The 22358-nt window shown below is 40.1% G+C and overlaps 1 protein-coding gene across 2 annotated transcripts in view; it reads right to left on the bottom strand.

The window, feature by feature from the left end:
• The window catches only part of BLNK (B cell linker), a 271319-nt gene extending 249277 nt beyond the window's left edge, over positions 1–22042 (bottom strand). For both annotated transcript variants that reach the window (XM_069753811.1, XM_069753810.1), the window contains exons 1-2: positions 21903–22042; positions 13365–13427 (exon numbers count right to left, since the gene is read on the bottom strand). In XM_069753811.1, the coding sequence (XP_069609912.1) occupies positions 13365–13427; positions 21903–21977 (138 nt within the window). In that variant the 5' untranslated portion in view covers positions 21978–22042. The remainder of the gene's footprint in view (positions 1–13364; positions 13428–21902) is intronic.
• Between the last annotated feature and the right edge of the window lie 316 nt (positions 22043–22358).

Raw genomic sequence — 22358 nt, forward strand, 5'->3', positions numbered from 1 at the left:
CAACAATGTATAACTCTTTTTATATTATTTTCAAGTTTTTCCAAAAAGCAGAAAAAAATTAAGAGGTCAAAGTGCAAACCATAATAACATCATTATTTTCCTCATATTAGAACATATGTGCTGGGGGATAAGGGGATCAATATTGGTGGTAGAAGGAAGTGCTTACGGTGTCTCAGATAATAATAGTGACACTAGCCAAATTATTATTATAAAGTTCCCAATTTGTTCAAAATTTAAAAAGTGTACAAGTCCAATCTGTTGGATAGGCAGTTTTAGGCAACCCTCAAATCTAAGAAGCATCGTTGTCAGAAGCTCCCTGTCCTCTCCAACAACAACAACAGGAACCTTTCCCTGCAACTGCAAAAAATGTAAAACCTGTCCATTTATAATGACAAAGTACAAGATGAAGATCCCCAACTCACATGTAGCGTACTTAATTATATGTGCCAAATGTGCAACTAGGGTCTGTATGTGGAGGAGACAGGGCAAAAACTTAGAACAAATATACATTTCCTTGCCACACAATAAAAGAAAAAAGAATTGATCTACCTGTGGCCAAACATTTTTGCATCCCTGATCACATCACCATGAACATGAAATTACTTGTAGTAAAAGGTAACTTCAAAATCAGAAAAATTTGGAAGTACAAACTTATGACAACCTTTGAAACACTCAGTGTAGGAATGAATGTGTTGCATGGATTTATGACTTTCTATATCAACTAAAGGTACCTTCACACATAACGATTTCGTTAACGATATCGTTGCAACGTCACGCTTTTTGTGACATAGCAACGATCCCGCTAACGATTTCATTATGTGTGACAGCGACCAACGATCAGGCCCCTGCTGGGAGATCGTTGGTCGCTTGGGAATGATCAGGACCTTTTTTTGGTCGCTGATCACCTGCTGTCATCGCTGGATCGGCGTGTGTGACGCCAATCCAGCGATGTGTTCACTGGTAACCAAGGTAAATATCTGGTTACTAAGCGCAGGGCCGCGCTTAGTAACCCAATATTTACCCTGGTTACCATTGTAAAAGTAATAAAAAAAAACCCAGTACATACTCATATTCCGATGTCTGTTACATCCCCCGGCGTCAGCTTCCCTGCACTGACTGTCAGCGCCGGCCGTAAAGCAGAGCACAGCAGTGATGTCACCGCTGTGCTCTGCTTTACGGCCGGCGCTGACACAGTCAGTGCGGGAAGCTGACGCTGGGGGACGTGACAGACATCAGAATGTGAGCATGTAGTGTTTTTTTTTTACTTTTACAATAGTAACCAGGGTAAATAACGGGTTACTAAGCGTGGCCCTGCGCTTAGTAACCCGATATTTACCCTGGTTACCGAGGACTTCGGCATCGTTGAAGACAGTTTCAACGATGCCGAAGTCTTTCCCCTGATTGTTGGTCGCTGGGAGAGCTGTCTGTGTGACAGCTCCCCAGAGACCACACAACGACTTAGCAACGATCACGGCCAGGTCGTATCGCTGGTCGTGATCGTTGGTAAGTCGTTTAGTGTAACGGTACCTTTAGGAATGTGTTTCTCAGACATTTGGGGGCATCACAATCATGGACCAGACCTCAATCAGAGGACAATAATACTTTCATGCTCCTTATCTATGAACTGTTTCAATATTTACTGCCATGATTTTCTCTCCCCTTCCATCAATGATAGTTCTGCTTCACGTCAATTGTCTTATCTATTACATTATTCCTGTATCCTGTTGTGCATAAATATGTGAGCCTTCAGATTTTGTGTTAAGGCCCCGTCACACATAGCGACGCTGCAGCGATACCGACAACGATCCGGATCGCTGCAGCGTCGCTGTTTGGTCGCTGGAGAGCTGTCACACAGACAGCTCTCCAGCGACCAACGATCCCGAGGTCCCCGGTAACCAGGGTAAACATCGGGTAACTAATGTTACCATCGTTAAAGTAAAAAAAAACAAACGCTACATACTTACCTATCGCTGTCTGTCCTCGGCGCTCTGCTTCTCTGGTCTGGCTGTGAGCACAGCGGCCGGAAAGCAGAGCGGTGACGTCACCGCTCTGCTTTCCGGCTGACCGGCGCTCACAGCCAGACCAGAGAAGCAAAGCGCCGAGGACAGACAGCGATAGGTAAGTATGTAGCGTTTGTTTTTTTACTTTTAGGATGGTAACCAGGGTAAACATCGGGTTACTAAGCGCCGCCCTGCGCTTAGTTACCCGATGTTTACCCTGGTTACCAGCGAAGACATCGCTGAATCGGCGTCACACACGCCGATTCAGCGATGTCAGCGGGACCTCAACGATCAAAAAAAGGTCCAGGCCATTCCGACACGACCAGCGATCTCACAGCAGGGGCCTGATCGCTGGTACGTGTCACACATAGCGAGATCGCTACTGAGATCGCTGTTGCGTCACAAAACTTGTGACTCAGCAGCGATCTCGCTAGCGATCTCGCTATGTGTGACGGGGCCTTTAGTCCATGCCAGATGAAGAGACTTGAGTAGTCTCGAAAGCTTACAATTTGTTACCGTCTTTTCAGTTAGCCATTAAAAGGTATCAACCAATTAGGACTCTCAAATTATGATATTAAAATGTCATAAAATTGCTGAAAAACAATTTTTTTTTTCAAATTCTTACCAGGTAGGAAAAGGAAATATGGATATTCTGCGCTGCTGGTGAGGATCCAAACAGAGGTTCAATGGAACAGGGAAAGTAGCAATGCGGGATACTTTCAACTCTTTATCGAAGTCATCCAGGAAAACCACAATGTACAACAGCTCAACATATTTCCTTATGAAAAAGTTGGATGACTTCGAAATGCGTTGCTACTTTCCTTGTCTCAATGAATCTTAGTTTGGATCCTCACCAGCAGTGCAGAACACCCATCTTCCCTTTTCCTACCCTTTAATATATCGGTTTCTTAACCCGAGATGCTGCAGTATCTGGTACTTCCTGCGTTTTACATGTTGTGTATCACACAAACACAAAAGAACAAGGTGGGAATGACCTTTTTACTTCTACCACTGGTCATTGGATAAAACACTATTACGCTTTCCGGTTCACCAGGTCACTCATCCATTTTATTTAATTCTTTAATTTTTATTTTTTTAACTAATGCATTCATTTACCCCTTCTACTGACTACAACACCTTCTTTTGTATTTTTATTAGGACTCGTTTCCATTTTTTATGCCTTTAAACTGCTGATATTTGAAAGCCTTTATTACATGACAGCAAACCTATTCATTAGTAATTTCTCTTAGAACAGGGATGAAAGGAGCCGGTGGTGCCCGCAATGTTCCGGTACTGCGTATAGTATCTCGCTATTGAATATGAAGTGTCAGATTCTTGGACCCAAAATCTATATTTTGCAGAAATTAAGCATTAATCTGTTATATATGGAGGTAGGCATTTCAATAGTAATTATCATAATAACAAATGTTAATATGGAGTGTGCTGCGATTACACAGCATATACCATCTGTTGGCGGAGAGCGTGCCAGCTCACGCAGGGACACCATGTGACCCATTCTTTTGTATTAAGCTGCTATGCAACAAATATGTATCACCAAGGAAAATGCTTTTTATGAAGCAGATGATTCAATTAGTGGCTGGATCAACATGGAGATCAGATTCTGCTCATAAACATCACGGACTATAATGGGCATCATTACAAAGACCAAAAAATAAGACTTTAAAAACAGGAAATAATTTGTGCCATCCAATTTTTTTTTTAAACTTTTAACCCTAACTAAGCAAGCATAATATTAAATGCAGAGGAAACCATGGATGAAGGAGGCAAGGAAACATTACAATGGGCCATTCTTTTGGTGCCATTTAGAAGATGATCCACGGCACTCCGTATGGCACAAGATTGAGGTGCAACAAGTAGGTTCCCAAACCTGTAAATAATATACCTGGCAACGTTCTGGAATATTATTAGTATTCTGTTATTGACAAACAGCACCTCTGATTTTACATAAATTTTTTCTGGTCTTGTAACCTTCATCAGACGATCTGATGACCAAGCCTGGAGAATGTACAGTAGCATTAGTCCGGAACAGCACAATGTACGTTGCCGCAAGTATGTGATTTGCATACGTACGGTCATGTACCGACTAGACGTGTGCAGCATCACTCAATGCAAGTTTATGGAGAGAGGCTGGACAAGTCTAGTCAGAATGTGACCGGAAGTTTGCAAAAAAAACAACTTTGCAATTTACCTATTATTAAAAATCCTTTTCATTCTCAAGAACACACAGGATTTTAATTTTCTCTCTTACAGATAGTTGTCTAGACTAACTGCTAACTTTGCAATCTATATGCAGTGGCTGCACTCATAGACAAGGAGTGCAGCGCTTACAAGCTCTTTTGCTAGCGCTGCTTGAAGCCAGCTGGATAGCTGGTTCCAACCCTGCTTTCCTCCATTGCTGCAGAGGCAAAGCTTTATTGCGGGTAGAGCATAGATCAGGCCAGCGGTGCCGCCATGTTGCTAGTCTGCGCAGTCAATCTTCAAGTGCATACCACCTCTCGGGAAGCAGGAGGCCAAGGGGCACGGGAGTAGTGAGCTCCTGAAGACAGAACACGGGACAGGGCCTTTTATATGAAAACGACTGTAAAGTAAAAGGGAAACTGAACAACACATTATCAATATGTACCATGACCCAGAATGGTCACCAAATGTTATATCATTTTATAATTTGTTTTTATTTGCTCCAACCCTTCAATCATGAATATTTGGAGGTTTGGAGGCATAGCTGATACTGTTTGGATAGAATATCAGAATTTCTTAACATGAGCAGCACTATGGTTCAGTGGTTGATATTGTAATTAAAAAAAAACAATAAATGAAAAAAAAACTAAACAGAAAAACACAAATGTGAACAGATGCGAGCTAAGAGAGCCACTCTATATAACTAACAAATTAAAGCTGCTCTCTGAAACGCTATAATATGTATTGAATGTATGAAATTGGGACTGCATTACTGCTGTAAAAAACATGTTAACAAATGAAGGTACTTAGCGCAGAAATTGGCCAATTTATGTGGGCCCAACAGTCAGCGACAAGGCGTACCCCCATTGTAGGGACCCTAAACCTAACATAATGCATCTAATGGGCTAAAATCCTATGATTATATGGGTCGGTAGAGCCAAGCTCTGTTTAAAAACACCTTAGGCTGATGGGAGGATGAGTGCTCAGTCAGGAGGTGTATATTGCAAATATCTCAAAATTTGTGCGCTAAGTACCTTCATTATTTAACATGTTTTCTACAGCAGTAAAGAAATTCCAATTTCATATATTCAATGTTTACATACACTTTGTGCACGCAATGTTGGTTGTACACAGATCAAGCAACTGACAGAATCTATGGATGGAAGGCTGTTGAGTGTCATCATAAAGAAAGGTGGCTATATTGGTCACTAATTTTTTGGGGTTTTGTTTTTGCATGTCAGAAGTGTTTATTTCTAAATTTTGTGCAGTTATATTGGTTTACCTGGTGAAAATAAACAAGTGAGATGGGAATACATTTGGTTTTTATTACGTTGCCTAATAATTCTGCACAGTAATAGTTACCTGCACAAACAGATATCCTCCTAAGATAGCCAAATCTACAAAAAACCCCACTCCAACTTCCAAAAATATTAAGCTTTGATATTTATGAGTCTTTTGGGTTGATTGAGAACATAGTTGTTGATCAATAATATAAATAATCCTCTAAAATACAACTTGCCTAATAATTCTGCACACAGTGTATTACAGCGTTTCAGAGTGGAGCTTTTATTAGTTAATGATAAGGAAGAACATCCATCTTTGGTGGAATACTCATTCTTCTTGATGGAATACTCATTCTTCTTGGTGGAATACTCATTCTTCTTGGGGGATTACTTATTATTCTTGGTGGAATACTCATTCTTCTTGGTGGATTACTCATTATTCTTGGTGGAATACTCATTCTTCTTGGTAGAATACTCATTCTTCTTGGGGGATTACTCATTATTCTTGGTGGAATACTCATTTTTCCTGATGGAATACTCATTCTTCTTGGTGAAATACTCATTCTTCTTGGTGGAATACTCATCCTTCTTGGTGGAATACTCATCCTTCTTGGTGAAATACTCATTCTTCTTGGTGGAATACTCATTCTTCTGGCACCTATTCCTCCCAACTCCAGGATACACATGATTTAGCGGTTAGGATGAACATGCATATGCTTTGAATGGAGAATGTTGTCAGACATCGCTGGTATCAGCTAATCTTCCTTAACAACAGTATCACATGTTAAAATACAAAATCCCCTATCCTTGATGTTGAGGAACAGTCAGTAGAGCCCATACCAATTTTATAATCATTTGATTTCATCAAAATCAGTGGGTTCAACCGACTTTTCTGTACTGTCTTTGGTCAATTTTCTTCGTGTATGGGCGTTGGGTTCAAAAAGTTTGTCTGTTCTCCATGTGTTTATACGGGTTACCACTGGTGTTCCAGTTTTCGGTATATATTCATAACTTAATCATTGCATTCAGAGGTGCTCTCCTTTTCATAGTTACATAGTTAGCTTGGTTGAAAAAAGCCTTAGGTCCATCAAGTTCAACCTTTCTCCACCAGTTATACATTTTCAATTGTGATTATTTATAACCCACAATATTATGTGTATGGAGGAAATCATCCAGCCCTTTTTAAAATGTTTTATAGTGTCTGCCATTACTACCTTTTGTGGTCGGTCATTCCACAGTCTGACTGCTCCAACTGTAAAGAAACCTTTCCTATTTAGCTGCCACAGTCATCTTTCCTCCACACGTAGTGAGTGCCCCCTGGTCCTTTGTAAGGTCTTTGGAAGGAATAAGTCACTTGCCAGTCCTTTGTATTGACCACACATGTATTCAGGCATTTTTTTCTACGCTAAACAAGCCCAACATTTCCAAACTCTCATCATATGAGAGGCCTCCGTCACTTGTAGTAATCTAGTTTCCCACCTTGGAATTGGGTCTAGCTTTCCTCCACCAAAAATGGCCAGTCATTGGACTTCTGAGTGTTCTAGTTTACTCAACTAAGTCTTACTCATCTTACTCATCTACTTCTTACTCATCTACTTCTTACATCTTACTCATCTACTTATCTAAGAATTGGCCCAATATTTATGGACGTAACTGTTTATCACCCATGGTAATTCTGCTTCATGTCACCTCGCTTATCCATGGTGTTTTTTTTTTTTTTTATACGATGTTGTGCATAAATATGTGATTCTTCAGAATTTGTTTTAGTCTTTGCCTGATGAAGAGACGTATGTAGTCTCGAAAGCTTGCAATTTGTTACGATCTTTTCAGTTAGCCATTAAAAGGTATCAACCACTGAGGACTCTCAATTCTAAATATTTTTCTAGTTTACTCACACTCCAAAAGCCTAGTTATATGTTAACTTGTATTTAGTAAGAAGTGGAGAAATTAGATTGTGAGCCCCATTGGGAACAGGGATTGATGTGAACTGTGACAATATCTGTACTGCACCTTCAGAATATGTTGGCACTATGCGAGCAACTTGATGTAAATAAATAAAAATTACATGACCACCGTGTACATACACAGAATTATACACAGAATTGGAGAACTATATTTCTTATACAAGGAGAGATGCTACAAGGACATTCTTTTAAGGAAGATTTCACACGTTCCGTGATCACGATTCAAGTACAGACCACAATGTCCTGCCCAGCCATTTGAGTCTTGACGCAACCATCAAGTAATTACCTCCTTTTACACCTCCTTGGTCAGGTCTCATCTGGAATAGTGTGTCCAGTTCTAGGAGCCATATTTTTAAAAAACTGGACCAAGTTCAGAGAAGAGCTACCAGGATGGTGAGCAGACTGCAAACTATGTCCTACAAGGAACGGTTAAATGATCTGGGAATGTTTAGCTCGCAAAAAAAGAAGGCTAAGAGGAGACCTAAGAGCGGTCTGCAAATATCTGAAGGGCTGTCACAGTGTAGTGGGATCATCATTATTCTCATTTGCACATGGAAACACAAGAAGCAATGGAATGAAACTGAAAGGGAGAAGATACAGATTAGATATTAGAAAAAAACTTTTTGACAGTGAGTTGAACAAGCTGCCATGAGAGGTGGTGAGTTCTCCTTCAATGGAAGTCTTCAGAGGCTGGACAGACATCTGTCTGAGATGGTTAGTGAATCCTGCGTTGAGCAGGGGGTTGGGCACGATGACCCTGGAGGTCCCATCCAACTCTCACATTCTATGATTCTATGATATCACATATGCCTATGAGGCTGTTGAGTTTTGAGTCAGACGACCCACAGCCGGTCTGGACATCGCCATCAGCATTGAATAGAGGCAGGCACATCCTCCTATCTTTCCTCTACAATGTGGGATCCTGCTTGGGCCAACGCTGCAGACAGAACTGAACGCTAAATTACCTGGAGTGACTGCAAATTGATCATGTTTGCGTACAAACAATTTACTCTAAATATATTCAGATTCTGTAAGAAATTTCGTGAATTTGAGCATATTGTTTCCTGCAGTACAATTATATAAAAATCACCGTGTTCAGGTTTTGCTTTCTCATCTCCATCTGTAGCAATGCTGAGCTGCAATCCCGTGGTTTTATAGAGCTGCTGCTTACACGTCAATTTTCGGCATAATTCTTTCTTTTTTTTTAAATTGCTGTTTTTGATATTGGAAAATTTTACAAATTGTTCTACTGTTTACAGAAAAAAGAGAGATCTTATAAAATACTGAGAAAGGTATTTCACTTACTACTTATAACTTTTAGTGACCTACTGCCATTAACTGTTGTTATCCAGTGCTCACCCACATCTTTCTACAACATTAGTTACCGGTATTTATGTTTTTTTCCTGTACGTCTGGGCTACTGTGTCCTGAAATGGAAACACTTTGGAACATTTCAGTCTGTTTATTCCATATTACTAGAAAAAGGGCATTTTCAAACATGTGCTTTTCTTTAGGTCTCATGCACATGGCCATGTGCACTGAATCTTTACAGCCGCACTCATGAGTCCCTTCGGTCTCTGTGCTGCCATATGGTGCCTTCAAATGGTCCTGTATTCTGGGGGGAATAGTCCGCACCTGATGAACCACATAATACATGCACATGAATTGACGACAAAAATATTCTATATTCTTCTGTATGTATTGTTACTTTCCCCATTGGAATTTACATACATTAATACATCAGGAGAAATAGCAGTCGTCTGGTTAAAGGGAACCTGTCATCAGGTTTTCCCCATATAAAGAAGGGCCAACACCTTTAAGCTTTCTTTTGCGGCATGCTAGAATGCCGTATGTCTGTCCCCAAACTCTTATGCAGGCACTAGTCCGGTTCGATGGGCGTCTCTGTTTCGGCACCTCCTCTCTTCTTTGTGAGCCTCATCCTTCCTCTCTGCTTCTTGTGAATGATGTTTCCTCAGTGTCCAAGTGCAAGGCATTGTTAGTGGACGTAAACATGGATACCTAAGCTACCGCAATGCCCTACACATGGGGTAAGTGATATAGCTAATCAGAAGAACTATACTACATTTTTAATTGAAGTAAGTATTTTCTAATATTATTATTAATTTTACACCTACTACATATTGGGATATGATCTTATAGATAGGAATGCCCCTTTAAAGATGCTAGTCGTACTTTAGATGGGGGAAACCGCAACAGGTTCTCTTTAAGGCGAACAGTAGGAAAACTGCAGAGCAAAATATTGCAAAGGATTGCAGTGGCACGTAAAAGTTTGGGTCAAAATTATTGTTATTGGGAACAGTTAACCAAGTTGAAGATGAAACGATCTCTAAAAGGGCTAAAAATTACAAAAAGGAAAATGGGACCCTGCAAAAGTTTGGGTACCCTGCATGGTTAGTACCTAGTAACACCCCCGTTTCCAAGTATCACAGCTTGTAAATGCTTTTTGTAGCCAGATAAGAGTCTTTCAAATCTTGTTTGAAGGATTTTCATCCATTCTTCCTTGGAAAACTCTTCCAGTTCTGTGAGATTGCTGGGTCGTCTTCAATGCTCTGCTATTTTGAGGTCTAGCCACAGATTTTCAATGATGTTGAGATCAGGGAACGGTGAGGGCCATTGTAAAACCATCTGCTTGCACCTTTTGAGGTCATCTATTGTGAATTTTGACATGTGTTTAGGAGCATTATCCATTTGTAGACGCCATCCTCTTTTCAACTTTGGCTTTTATACAGATGGTGTTATGTTTGCATCAAGAATTTGTTGAAATTTCATTGACTCTATTCTTCCCTCTAACAGTGATATATTCCCAGTGCCATCGGCTGCAACACAACCCGAAAGAATTATTGAACCACCTCCATGATTAATGGATGCCGAGATGTTCTTTTCCTGAGGTTTTCTTCTGATGACTCTTCCATGAAGGCCATGTTTGTACAGGTATCTCTGAACAGTAGAACAATGTACCACAACTCCAGAGTCTGCTTAATCTTTCTAAAGGTGTTTTGCAGTCAAGCGGGCGTTCTGATTTGCCTCTCTAGCAATCCTACGAACAGCTCTTACTGAAACTTTGCTTGGTCTTCCAGACTTTATCTTGACCCCCACTATTCCTAACAGACTGATTAAGTTCTGAAACCTTTGCCAAAGTTATTCGAGCACACAAATCTCCAAGAGTGCCCAAAATTTTGCATCGGTCCATTTTCCTTTTTTGTAATTTTTAAAAAGTAAAAGATTAAAAAAAAGAATAATATATATATATATATATTTTAAGCTGCTATCTGTTTATAATAACAATAATTTTGACCAGGGGTGCCAAACTTTTACATGCCACTGTATCTGCAAATAATAAAGAAAAAGCATGTAAAATTTCATGGAAGTTTTCTATACGATATTGTTGCAATTGCACAGATCCATTGTATTTGTACCTAGTAGGATTAGGTAGGAAGCTACTCTGTCAGCAATCTCCATAAGGCATAAAGTGTGTTACCAGTTTCTTATGCATAATGCATCGCTTGTCACACACATCATCCCAACGAGCTGACAGCGGGATCTGACCTTGTTTCTTACACTTGTAACATAAGACTTTACAATACATAATAGTTTAAGTCCTGGAAATGAAGTGATTGGGTCACAGGAAGCTCCATGTTTAAACATTGATGAATTCGTCCTGAGGTCCAGAGAGGGGAATTGGGATCGGTTCATGTTGTTGCGCTAAATGCTTACATTAGCTGCCTCTTTAATGCAGATAGCCCCTGCAAGCCTGGGGCATGGGAACTGTTTAGAGAATGTCTAAATTGACAGACGCTGTATAAGCAGCTGCTGGATTATATGCTAACCGCTGAGAAAATCTGATTCAGAGGATTGCCGAAGAAAATAACCTGGGTGGAAGAATCCAGGACGCATGGCCTCAGCTATTTAGTATATTCCTATTTTTTTTTATTTAGCATAATCCATATTTATCAGTCACATTTCAAGAACTCTTCAAAGGATAATCACAGAATCTTCACATTTTGAGTTACAACAGATTTATTTCCCTATTCAAGTCTAAATCTAAATTCATTATTTTTGGTGGCTCCTAATTACCAATTTATTGTCAGAGGTCAGATAAGGATTAAACAGAGGTCACAAGACTGACAGCAGAGTGGAGTTGTATGTCTGTTTCCAAGGGCAATCAACAGAATCTTGAAAGCAATGTATAGCAATGAAAAACGTCATGAATTAACCAAAAATTGGTTACAAAAACTATCGCATACTCATAAAGTTACTGAGGATGAGTGAATCGATTCTAAATGAATATGTTTTCGAATTTATCAAAATTCACTAATTGTAGTGATTCCAAATGTTTAGGAATTCATATTCACCCCAGTCCCTCACCTGGGGCGACGCACGTCATGGAGTCAAAACGCATTCCCATTGATACCAAGTGAACAGATAACATGCTACGGCTGGAATACACTTTTAAGCTTTTTTTTTAAACTCATTATGTTACCATGAAACATATTTCCCCAACAGACATTGGGGCTGGACAATGCTCCTTTTATGAATGCCAAAGAGTTATGAGAAAATCTGCTGAAATTCGATTTGGCAGATCCCATCAAATTTGACCAGGAAATTTGTTTCACATTGAATTTGTTTCCTACAAATCAAATCTGCGTTATTGTCCTCTGAAGTCCATCCAAACCCCAGAGCATGATAAATGAAGTCTACAAAATATTATACGTACCTCGCCTGGCCTCATCTGTCTAGCTACACAGACCTTCTCCTCACCAGTCCAAACTTCAGAAGGCTTTTCCCACCACGTTTGGCATCTTTGCCATACTAATTAGGCCTCCAAACAGCATGATGTCATGATGTTTTGAGGTCAAGTCAGTGCGCAGGGGCCACAAATGTCGGGATATAGTGGGAGAAGATCACTGGTCACCATTTAGCTGGAGTCATGTGAAGGGAATGACGTAAAATTCTGATTTGCCTTATCAATGAATCTGGGGAAATTCTAAATGAATTTGATTAGAATGGATTTGCTCATCTCTAGAGCCAACTCCATTATTTAGCACTAACTGTTCCTCTGCATGAGATCTAATGTATAAGAGATGCAATTTATCAAGTAAAGGATGGATTCACACAACCGATTTCTCTATATTAGTGACATTCTCATAAGTGGAGAGAAAAAAATATTCTCCAAATCCTTTCTGAAAATCTTATCTCACTCGGATGTCGTAATTTTTTTCACAAACCCATAGACTTGCATTGCCGATTTTGATCCAACCCTTTAGATCAAATTCAGACATGTCTCATATTTTTTCTGCTGACTGAAAAAAAATTGGACATATGCACAGCCCCATAGAATATCATAGGTTTGATTGCAATTTGTGAAAACCACAGATAGCACTTGTACGAGAAAATCGGTTTTGGGCACGAATCCTAATAGTCAGAAACAGCCCTACTGCTTTTATAGTGTACCAAATAATGATCAAATACCTCAAGATCATAATAATACAGAAAATACAGCGCTGGCCAGATTTGCTCTATCCCAGTACAACGTGGCTCGTGATGCCACCATAGGGCTTCCATCTGCCATATCTGATTGGCTATAAAAATGGATTTTGGGATAGTGATGGGAATTTACAGCATTTGGGAGTCATGAACATGCTATATAATAAGTGATGCACATTATCAATTACTAAATATATTGTTACTATTTGCAAGGAGTTTGTATGTCCTCCCCCTGTTTGCGTGGGTTTCCTCCGGGGTCCCTGGTTTCCTCCCACAGTCCAAAGACATACTGATAAGGAATCTAGATTGTGAGCCCCAATAATGTGCCGATAATGTCTGTAAAGTGCCTTTGAATTAACGTCTCTATATAAGTGAGTAAAATACATAAATAAATATTGTAGGATCAGACTTACCAAAAAGCTGTAGCCATTTAATCCCAATTTCTCCAGCACAACTGTACATTCCTGTAGTCCACACTGAAATATAGCCACACATAACGATCATCAGTAAACCAATATTACATCTCAGAATCCATGAATAATTATTTATATTAAAAAATCTGAGGTTTTTTTTTGCAATATATAGATGAAACAATGATTCTTCCATTACTGGTTAAGATAAGTTCAACTTTCTACCGAAGGAAATGTAACTATTCTAACCATTGATTGATGCTTAGTGATTAGTGATGATGAGCAAACCTAGTAGGATAAGGTGCTATCGGAGCATGTTCAGGTGCTAACCGAGTGTTTTCAGCGTGCTCAAATAATATGCTCTAGTCCCCGCGGTTGCATGTCTCGCGGCTGTTCGACAGCCACAACACATGCAGGGATTGCCTGTTTGTTAGAAAATCCCAACATACAGTATGTTGCGGCTGTCAATGATATATAGAAGACATGGAGACGGAGTGATCCGATACACAGAGATGGAAAGAAATTGATCTGATGCATAGGAGAGGCGAACAAGGAGTGATCTGATACATAAGAAAAATGGAGAAGTAGCGATCTGATGCATAGAGGAAATTTATAATCAGCTACATAGGGAAAGTGTGATCTGATACATAGGAAATATGGCATAATAGGGATTTGATACATAGGAAATATGAAAAAGTGATAAAAAAAAGAAGATAGATTAAGAGTGATCTGATAAGTTAGAGAGATAAAGAAAGATTGGTCTCATACGGAGGAGAGATGGAGAATGTCATCTGAAAATTAGAGAGGAGAAGAGTGATTTAACCCATTACTTGCCAAACTAGCAATTTTCATTTTTTTTTTTAATGACAGATTTTTAATGATTTGGGTCCAAATGAATCAGAAACATAATTTGCAAAAATTTTTTCACGTATGGATTTTTCAGAAAAAAGGGCGTCCCAATATTCAATTAAAAATGACAATGACATGATATCTTTTCCTATTTTGAAAACATTCATTTTACAAACACAACACAAAAAAATTGGACCTAATTATAAAAATTATAAAATCTTAGTTGCTAGAAGCTATAGATAAGGCTTCCCGAAAAAAGGACATTGGTAGATAATGGGTTAATAGATAGTATATGAGAGATGTGGCAGATAGAGGAGAAGAAGAGAGCGGCTCATGTAATATTTGGATGGAGAGTTCATCAATATAAGAGCTGCTCTGGTTTTGGACCTCCTCTGTGAAATTCTTCCTTCGGCCGGTGTCCCACTTGCAACTGCAATGCGAGAAACTCGCGCCTCAATACCCGGCACTGCCGCCGGCACTCGGGACCGGAGTGTGCGGCTGCATGTATTTCTATGCAGCTAAATGCTCCGGTCCAAGCCGCTAGCGGCAGTGCTGGGTTCTGAGGCGCGAGTTTCTCGCATCGCCGTTGCAAGTGGGACACCGGCCTTCCAATGATTCCTGCAACAATCTTTGCATTGTTCTTATTTTTATTCACATATACAAAGATGATATTTCCACTTCAATGTCCTATTTCTCGAATAATATTTGTTTATGCAAAAGGACTATAAAAAATTGAAAATAATAATAAAAAAAGATAGAAAGCTGATTATGTAGCTGCTGGTCAGTTGCTCCCTATTCCAGTGGTGGAGTCTTGGATTATTAAATGGGTTGTACGGGTAACTAATATTGATAACCTCTCCTTGGAATAGGTTGTCAATGTCAGCTTATGGGGGTCTGAAATCTAGCAACCCCACTGATCAGCATCCATTAGCTTCAACTGTGGCCAGATAAAAACAGCGGAACCTCGTTCAATGCCTAGAAGTACGTAGCTGCTGGACACTCCGATCAGCCCCCATTCTTCCGGGTGTTGGATCGCCACCACTGCAATATTGATATGTGACGTCGTCTAAGGACAGGTCAACAATATTAGAATCCAGAACAACATTTAAAATAATTGCTTGCAGCTATGCCAAGCAAAAAACAGACACCATGACGGAACCAAACAGATACCCATGGGATCCATATGCTTTTCACAGGAGCCATGGCACAGATATGAGCAGAGACTAATCCGGTGGTCAATGGGTCGTACTTTCATCAGTTTGTGGCTTTCCATTTCCAGTCTTCACCTAAGGAGAAGTGACTCAGTGCACATTTGTTGCAATTCTCAGGATTCCCTGTCTATGCTCAGGTTATATCCGTGACTAAATGAAAGAAGCTCCAGTTCTCTATTTGACTTCTCTTAGTTGTGTGAAGTTTTATTTCATTGTGGTTTTTAGTTGTGAAAGGTTCATGCCATTGGCATTTGGCATAATTGATGAAACGTTTGGGACATAGAGTAACAAAGATTCACATACCGTATTTTTCCAAGATATCAATTGTATGTAGAGTCCAATAATACTGTATGCCTCGTTCATTTGGTGTTATTACAGGTGTTGTTTCCATGGGATGGATCTGTATTATGGCTCTCATTGATAGGGAAAATGTTTTTTTTTTAAATCAAGAATTAAATTAAAATCTATTAAAATTCAGTATGCTCCATTTTATACCATATTACATTAAACGTTATTTCTAACTCCGGTTTCACACATCCGATATTGATGATCCCAGCAGAGTACGATGTGTAGACAGGCTGCGGGTCTCATCATGACCCGAACCAAATAGCCATAGGAAACTTTCTAGGAAAGTTGCAGTCAGGTTGTAAATCCGGCATAGGAGAGAATACCATGACTTATAGAGGCACCATATTATGGCACATGGAGTAACTATGCACCCATGGAGTATCACACATGTCATCTATTTGTTTGATACGAATACATGTTACATTTTTGGAAGAAAAGCCCAAGTGTCCTAACTGGAGGAGACAAAGATAGAGACTCCCTGTTTAGTAGCTGCATATGCGTGCCTTGTTTTTCAATAACTCTGTATGGTGCACGCACCTTGAAGAGGACCTGTCACCTGTAAATGTCTGCCAATTTTTTCTGGCTTTAATGAGGGATTTAACTTCTCAGCCTTCCTTGAGGATTAGTGATAGAATTTCTTGTTCTGGGGATTCTGCTCCTGGTGAGCACGTGTGTTGGCCTTTCTTAATAACCCCATCATGTAATGTAAATGGTAAATAATACTGATAACTTTGTAATTGAATATAATCTGTAAATAATAACTTTTATTAATGAAATGTTCTAATTGGTTTCCTGCCATGAGAAGGAACTATTGGGAAGTTTTGTGTTTTCGATTTCGGTTTGGATAATAATCGTACCTTGGTGAGATATGTATTACTATTCCACTTCCTTCTACATACTGTATAATGGGGGGAGCAGTCATTTCAGTTGTTGCCTCTTTTGAATGAGAGAAGATATGCACTTTATTGATACATTTTGTCTATCTCACCTAAAGGGAATCTGTCACTTACTTTTTGGTATATAAGCTGCGGCCACCGCCATTAGGGGCTTATCTACAGCATTCTGTAATGCTGTAGATAAGCCCCCGATGTATCCTGAAAGATAAGTAAAACAAGTTAGATTATGCTCACTCAGGGGTGGTCCCAGTACGGTCCAGTGCGATGGGCGTCGCGGTCCGGGTCCGGTGCCTCCTATCTTCATTCAATGACCTCCTCTTCCTTGCTTCCTGTTGCGGCTCCTGTGCAGGCCTACTTTATCTGCCCTGTTGTGGGCAGAGCAAAGTGCTGCAGTGCGCAGGCACTGGGACTCTCTCCTTTCCCAGCGCCTGCACACTGCAGTACTTTGCTCTGCCCTCAAGAGGGCAGATAAAGTATGACTGCGCAGGAGCCGCGACAGGAAGCAAGGAAGAGGACGTCATCACATGAAGATGGGAGACGCTGGACCCAGACCACTACACCCATCGGACCGGACCGCACGGGACCTCCCCTGGGTGAGTATAATCTAACTTGTTTTCTTATCTTTCAGGTTACATCGGGGGCTTAGCTACATCATTACATAATGCTGTAGACAAGCCCCTAAGGGGGGTGGCCGCAGCTTATAGGCCAAAAATGGGGTGACAGATTCCCTTTAAATACCTCAGTAACTAATATAAGGGTCATATACTGTAGATAGGAATCCTATACAGTGGGGAAAAAAAGTATTTAGTCACCAACCAATTTTGCAAGTTCTCCCACTTAAAAAGATGAGAGTGGCCTGTAATTGACATCATAGGTAGACCACAATTATGAGGGTCAAAATGAGAAAACAAATCCAGAAAATCACCTTGCCTGATTTGGCAAGATTTATTTTGTAAATTATGGTGGAAATAAGTATTTGGTCACCTAAAAACAATGCAAGATTCCTGGCTCTCACAGACCTGTAACCTCTTATTTAAGAGGCTCCTGTGTCCTCCACTTATTACCTGTAGTAATGGCCCCTGTTTGAACTTGTTATCGGTATAAAAGACAACTATCCACAACCTCAAACAGCCAGACTCCAAACTCCACTATGGTGAAGACTAAAGAGCTGTCTAAGGACACCTGAAAAAAAATTGTAGCCCTGCACCAGGCTGGGAAGACTGAATCTGCAATAGGCAAGCAGTTAGTATGATGAAATTAACTGTGGGAGCAATAATAAGAAAATGGAAGACATACAAGACCACTGATAATCTTCCTCGATCTGGGGCTCCACGCAAGATCTCACCCCATGGGGTCATAGAGCTGGGACCACCATAACAAAGGCTACCATCAGTAACACACTACGCCGCCAGGGACTCAGATCCTGCAGTGCCAGATGTGTCCCCCTGCTTAAGCCAGTACATGTCTGGGTCCGTCTGAAGTTTGCTAGAGAGCATTTGGATTCACCAGAAGAGTATTGGGAGAATGTCATTTGGTGTGGTGAAACCAAAGTAGAACTGTTTGGTAGAAACAAAACTTGTCGTGTTTGGAGGAGACAGAATGCTGAGTTGCATCCAAAGAACTCTATACCTACTGTGAAGCATGGGAGTGGAAACATCATGCTTTGGGGCTGTTTATTTCCAAAGGGACCAGGACGACTGATCCATGTACGTGAAAGATTGAATGGGGCCATATATTTTGAAATTTTGAGTGAAAACCTCCATTAGCAAGGGCATTGAAGATGAAATGTGGATGGGTCTTTCAGCATGATAATGATCCCAAGCACACCGCCAGGGCCACAAAGTAGTGGCTTCGTAAGAAGGTCCTGGAGTGGCCTAGCCAGTCTCCAGATCTCAACCCCATAGAAAACTTTGGAGAGAGTTGAAAGTCCGTGTTGCCCAGCCCAGCGACAGGCCCAAAACATCACTGCTCTAGAGGGGATCTGCATGGAGGAATGGGGCAACATACCACCAAGAGTGTGTGCAAACCTTGTGAAGACTTACAGAAAACGTTTGACCTCTGTTGTTGCCAACAAAGGATATATAACAAAATATTGAGATGAACTTTTGTTAATGACCAAATACTTATTTTCCACCATAATTTGCAAAATAAATCTTGCCAAATCAGACAAGGTGATTTTCTGGATTTGTTTTCTCATTTTGACTCTCATAGTTTTGGTCTACCTATGATGTCAATTACAGGTCTCTCATCTTTTTAAGTGGGAGAAGTTGCACAATTGGTCGCTGACTAAATACTTTTTTTCCCACTGTATATATATTTGGGTACCTTATTAATCAATGCAAGTGTCATATGAATGGGAGTCCTATATCTATGCACTGTTTTGGGCAAGGGAGTGCTGTATATATTGTACTAATGATTTACATTAAACACAAATCTCAAGGCAAGGTATACGTACAGAGTGAATCAATCAAAGAAGTATATTAAAGAAGACAAAATTTCTCAGTCATAGCTACTGCGTATACCAACATGGACAGAATGACGGACAACTCAGCAATTTATAAGCAAAGAAGAAGAACAAGAGAAACCGAATTCATGCACAAATGAAATAATGATATATTTATTAAGGATAGGGTACACCATCTGGTGGGGGGGGGGGAATACCAAAAAGAGGGGCACTACACCAAGAGACGGAAACGTATTCTTACAATATGCTGAGGTGACTCATGATAATAAATAGGTCAAAGATAAAAATAAATAAATAAGTACATACATGACACCAATAGTAAAAAATAATAGATATCCACAGGAATAATGCAGCATATGTGTGCTTTTTGGTACACCATAAAGGTAAGGTGCAAGTGCAGAGTTACTAGAGCTTAGGTTAGCAATAACTAGTCAATACTCTGAGGATAAAGTGCGTACAATGATTGCTGCTAATACATCATAATATGATTAAGGCCACATACAAAATTACCTGTGGGTGACGTGAAGACCGTCTCCCTGGATGCGGGGTCTGGCGCCAGACCCCGCATGCAGGGAGACGGTCTTCACATCACCCACAGGTAATTTTGTATGTGGCCTGTTGTGTGCTGCATTATTCCTGTGGATATCTATTATTTTTTACTATTGGTGTCGTGTATGTACTTATTTGTTTATTTATTTATATCTTTGACCTATTTATTATCATGAGTCACCTCAGTATATTGTAAGAATACGTTTCCGTCACCTGGTGTAGTGCCCCTCTTTTAGGTATTTCCCCCCCACCAGATGGTGTACCCTATCCTTAATAAATATATCATTATTTAATTTGGGCACGAATTCGGTTTCTTTTGTTCTTCTTCTTTGCTTAATGATTTACATTGCCTGCGGGATAATTATTCAATCACATTGTGGACTTACGCAGACGCGCTCTGTTAGTCTGACATCTGTGGTATATCCCCAAAGTCACAAACGCATCTCCGCAGCCGCGGGTACGTCAGCAAGTACACCCGGAAGGAATGTCCCTCCAGCGTGACTGGAGGCAGGATATACCCGGAAGTACTAGAGGTGGTTGGTAAGATGCATATTTGAGTGCCGTTGGGATCTCCTGATTGGTGGTAAGTACCGCAACGGAAGTAGATACATATATGTGCGAGAGTCATTTTACTCTTATAAAGTGCAATTAGATCAATCTTCATTATGGTGAGTATTCATCGCGCTAAATACTATATATATAAAGACTAGCCAAAAGAATATACAGCAGTGTTTTGGAATTGCTATATTATGTTTGACCATTGGTTATAATGTTATATGAGCCATGATTGGCCTGTTTTTGGAATTACATGATTGGTTGACCTTTCTGTGACATCTGACCCTAAGTTTAAAAAGGTCCAGCAACCTCTGTTTGGCTCATTACAGCCTCAACCCCCTGATGACGCCAGTTTATCTGGTGAAACATGTTGGGGTGGGGTCAGTAGCAATTTTTAATAGCACTAGTCAGTGAATCAATGGTGTGGAATTGTAATAGGATATAGGTTGCGGCCGCACTTTGTTCCATACCCCTGAATGAAATATAGTGATTAGGACTGTGCGCATCTTAAAAGACGCGAGTCTAATAAATAGTACCCTAGCGTCTATTAAGATATGCTGACCAGTGCATTTTTTAAATATTTTTCCTCGTTAATTTGCTAGTAGTGGGCAACCCCTTTAGCTTTAGGCCTTTTAGCGATCATTTCATCTTCAACTCGCTTAACTGTTCACAATAACAGTAATTTTGACCAGGGGTGCCCAAACTCAATCTGCAACTATATGTAGATGGAAAAATAAAAGTTTTAGCTCTCGAAAGAAGAGAAGGGAGAAATTAAAACACACAAATGAAAATCCTATACATTCTTAAGCAGATAAAGGGGTTGTCTTGTACTTTTAAATTGATGGCCTATCCTTAGGAGAGATCATTAATACTAGATTGGTGGAGGTGCGAAACCCATCATCCCCACGGATCAGCTCTCCTCAGTGCCAGCAGGACGTGATTAGCTGCAGAGCGGAACAGCATAACTCCATCAACTGCATCGTAGCGGTGGCGGGGTACCGCACATCTGCTCCTGTTCCCATGAAAAGTGGCTGATGTGCAGTACCTCGCTGCAGCCAAGATACAGTCGACACAATTGGGCTGTTCCCATCATTCCCTGATCACATCCGGCCGCCATCGGGACCACCTGTTCATAACGGGTACCCGGTGTCGGTCCCCCACTAATCTCCTATTGATGACCTATCCTAAAGACAGGCAATCAGCTTTAAGGTACCGGACAACCAAATAACATCCCTTTATAAGACTAGAAACAACTGTTAAATAAAATTGAATAAAGTTTTAGTAAAAAAAAAAAACATTCTTTAAGACATTTTTTTTTTAATAAAAATGATTTACTTGTTAAAACAGTTAAAAATACACTTTTGTTATCACAACAATAAATATCCATAGAATAAAAATGTAACACATTTAAAAAAATGGTAAAAGAAAACCAAAAAAAACCCAAATGTGATAAAAGCTGAATTTAATTTTTAAGTACCCCAAAATGGTGCCAACTGTGGCACCTCACAAATGGTTCCCTACAGCCGTGCCCCCGTCTACCGGTTGTGAATACAACTAAATTTCAATTTCATGCATAGGAGGAAGGAGAACCCTAGTGCAGGGGAGTAGTCACAAATGTTTAAGTCATCAATGAGGATCACAAAACTTGGTCCCCCAAAGAATTACTTACCTGCCTGAAAAGATCTGCGACTTGTGAAGTTGTCCAATGTTCAAAATGTTCTCGGAGCGGGAGTTTAAAAGCCATGGTCTAATCTGGAGATTTGAAGGGTCGCTATTAAATACAGTAGTATGTGCTCAGGTCCTCTTAGAGATTTACTAATTCTCAAAGAGGAAGTGTCCTTAGCTGCCGAGCTGTGTGAAACAAGACTTAACCCCCACGCTGCCAAAATGCTAAACCCATTCTGAAAGATTAGTCAAAATCACATTAAAAAGGAAGACTAGGTTGCACAATATTTAGGTTTTCAGTTTAAACAACAAATTTTACAATATTACTTCAAGGATAATCATTTAGAGGGGTTATCCCTTTTCAGTATGTAATCATAAAATACCCTAAAAGTAGAATTTTATTAAATATGAATCTAAAATGCCAACAACCAATGGCACACTAAAAAAACAACAACAACAC

Source organism: Ranitomeya imitator, chromosome 2, assembly GCF_032444005.1.
Source record: "Ranitomeya imitator isolate aRanImi1 chromosome 2, aRanImi1.pri, whole genome shotgun sequence".
In the NCBI taxonomy this organism is placed as follows: domain Eukaryota; kingdom Metazoa; phylum Chordata; class Amphibia; order Anura; family Dendrobatidae; genus Ranitomeya; species Ranitomeya imitator.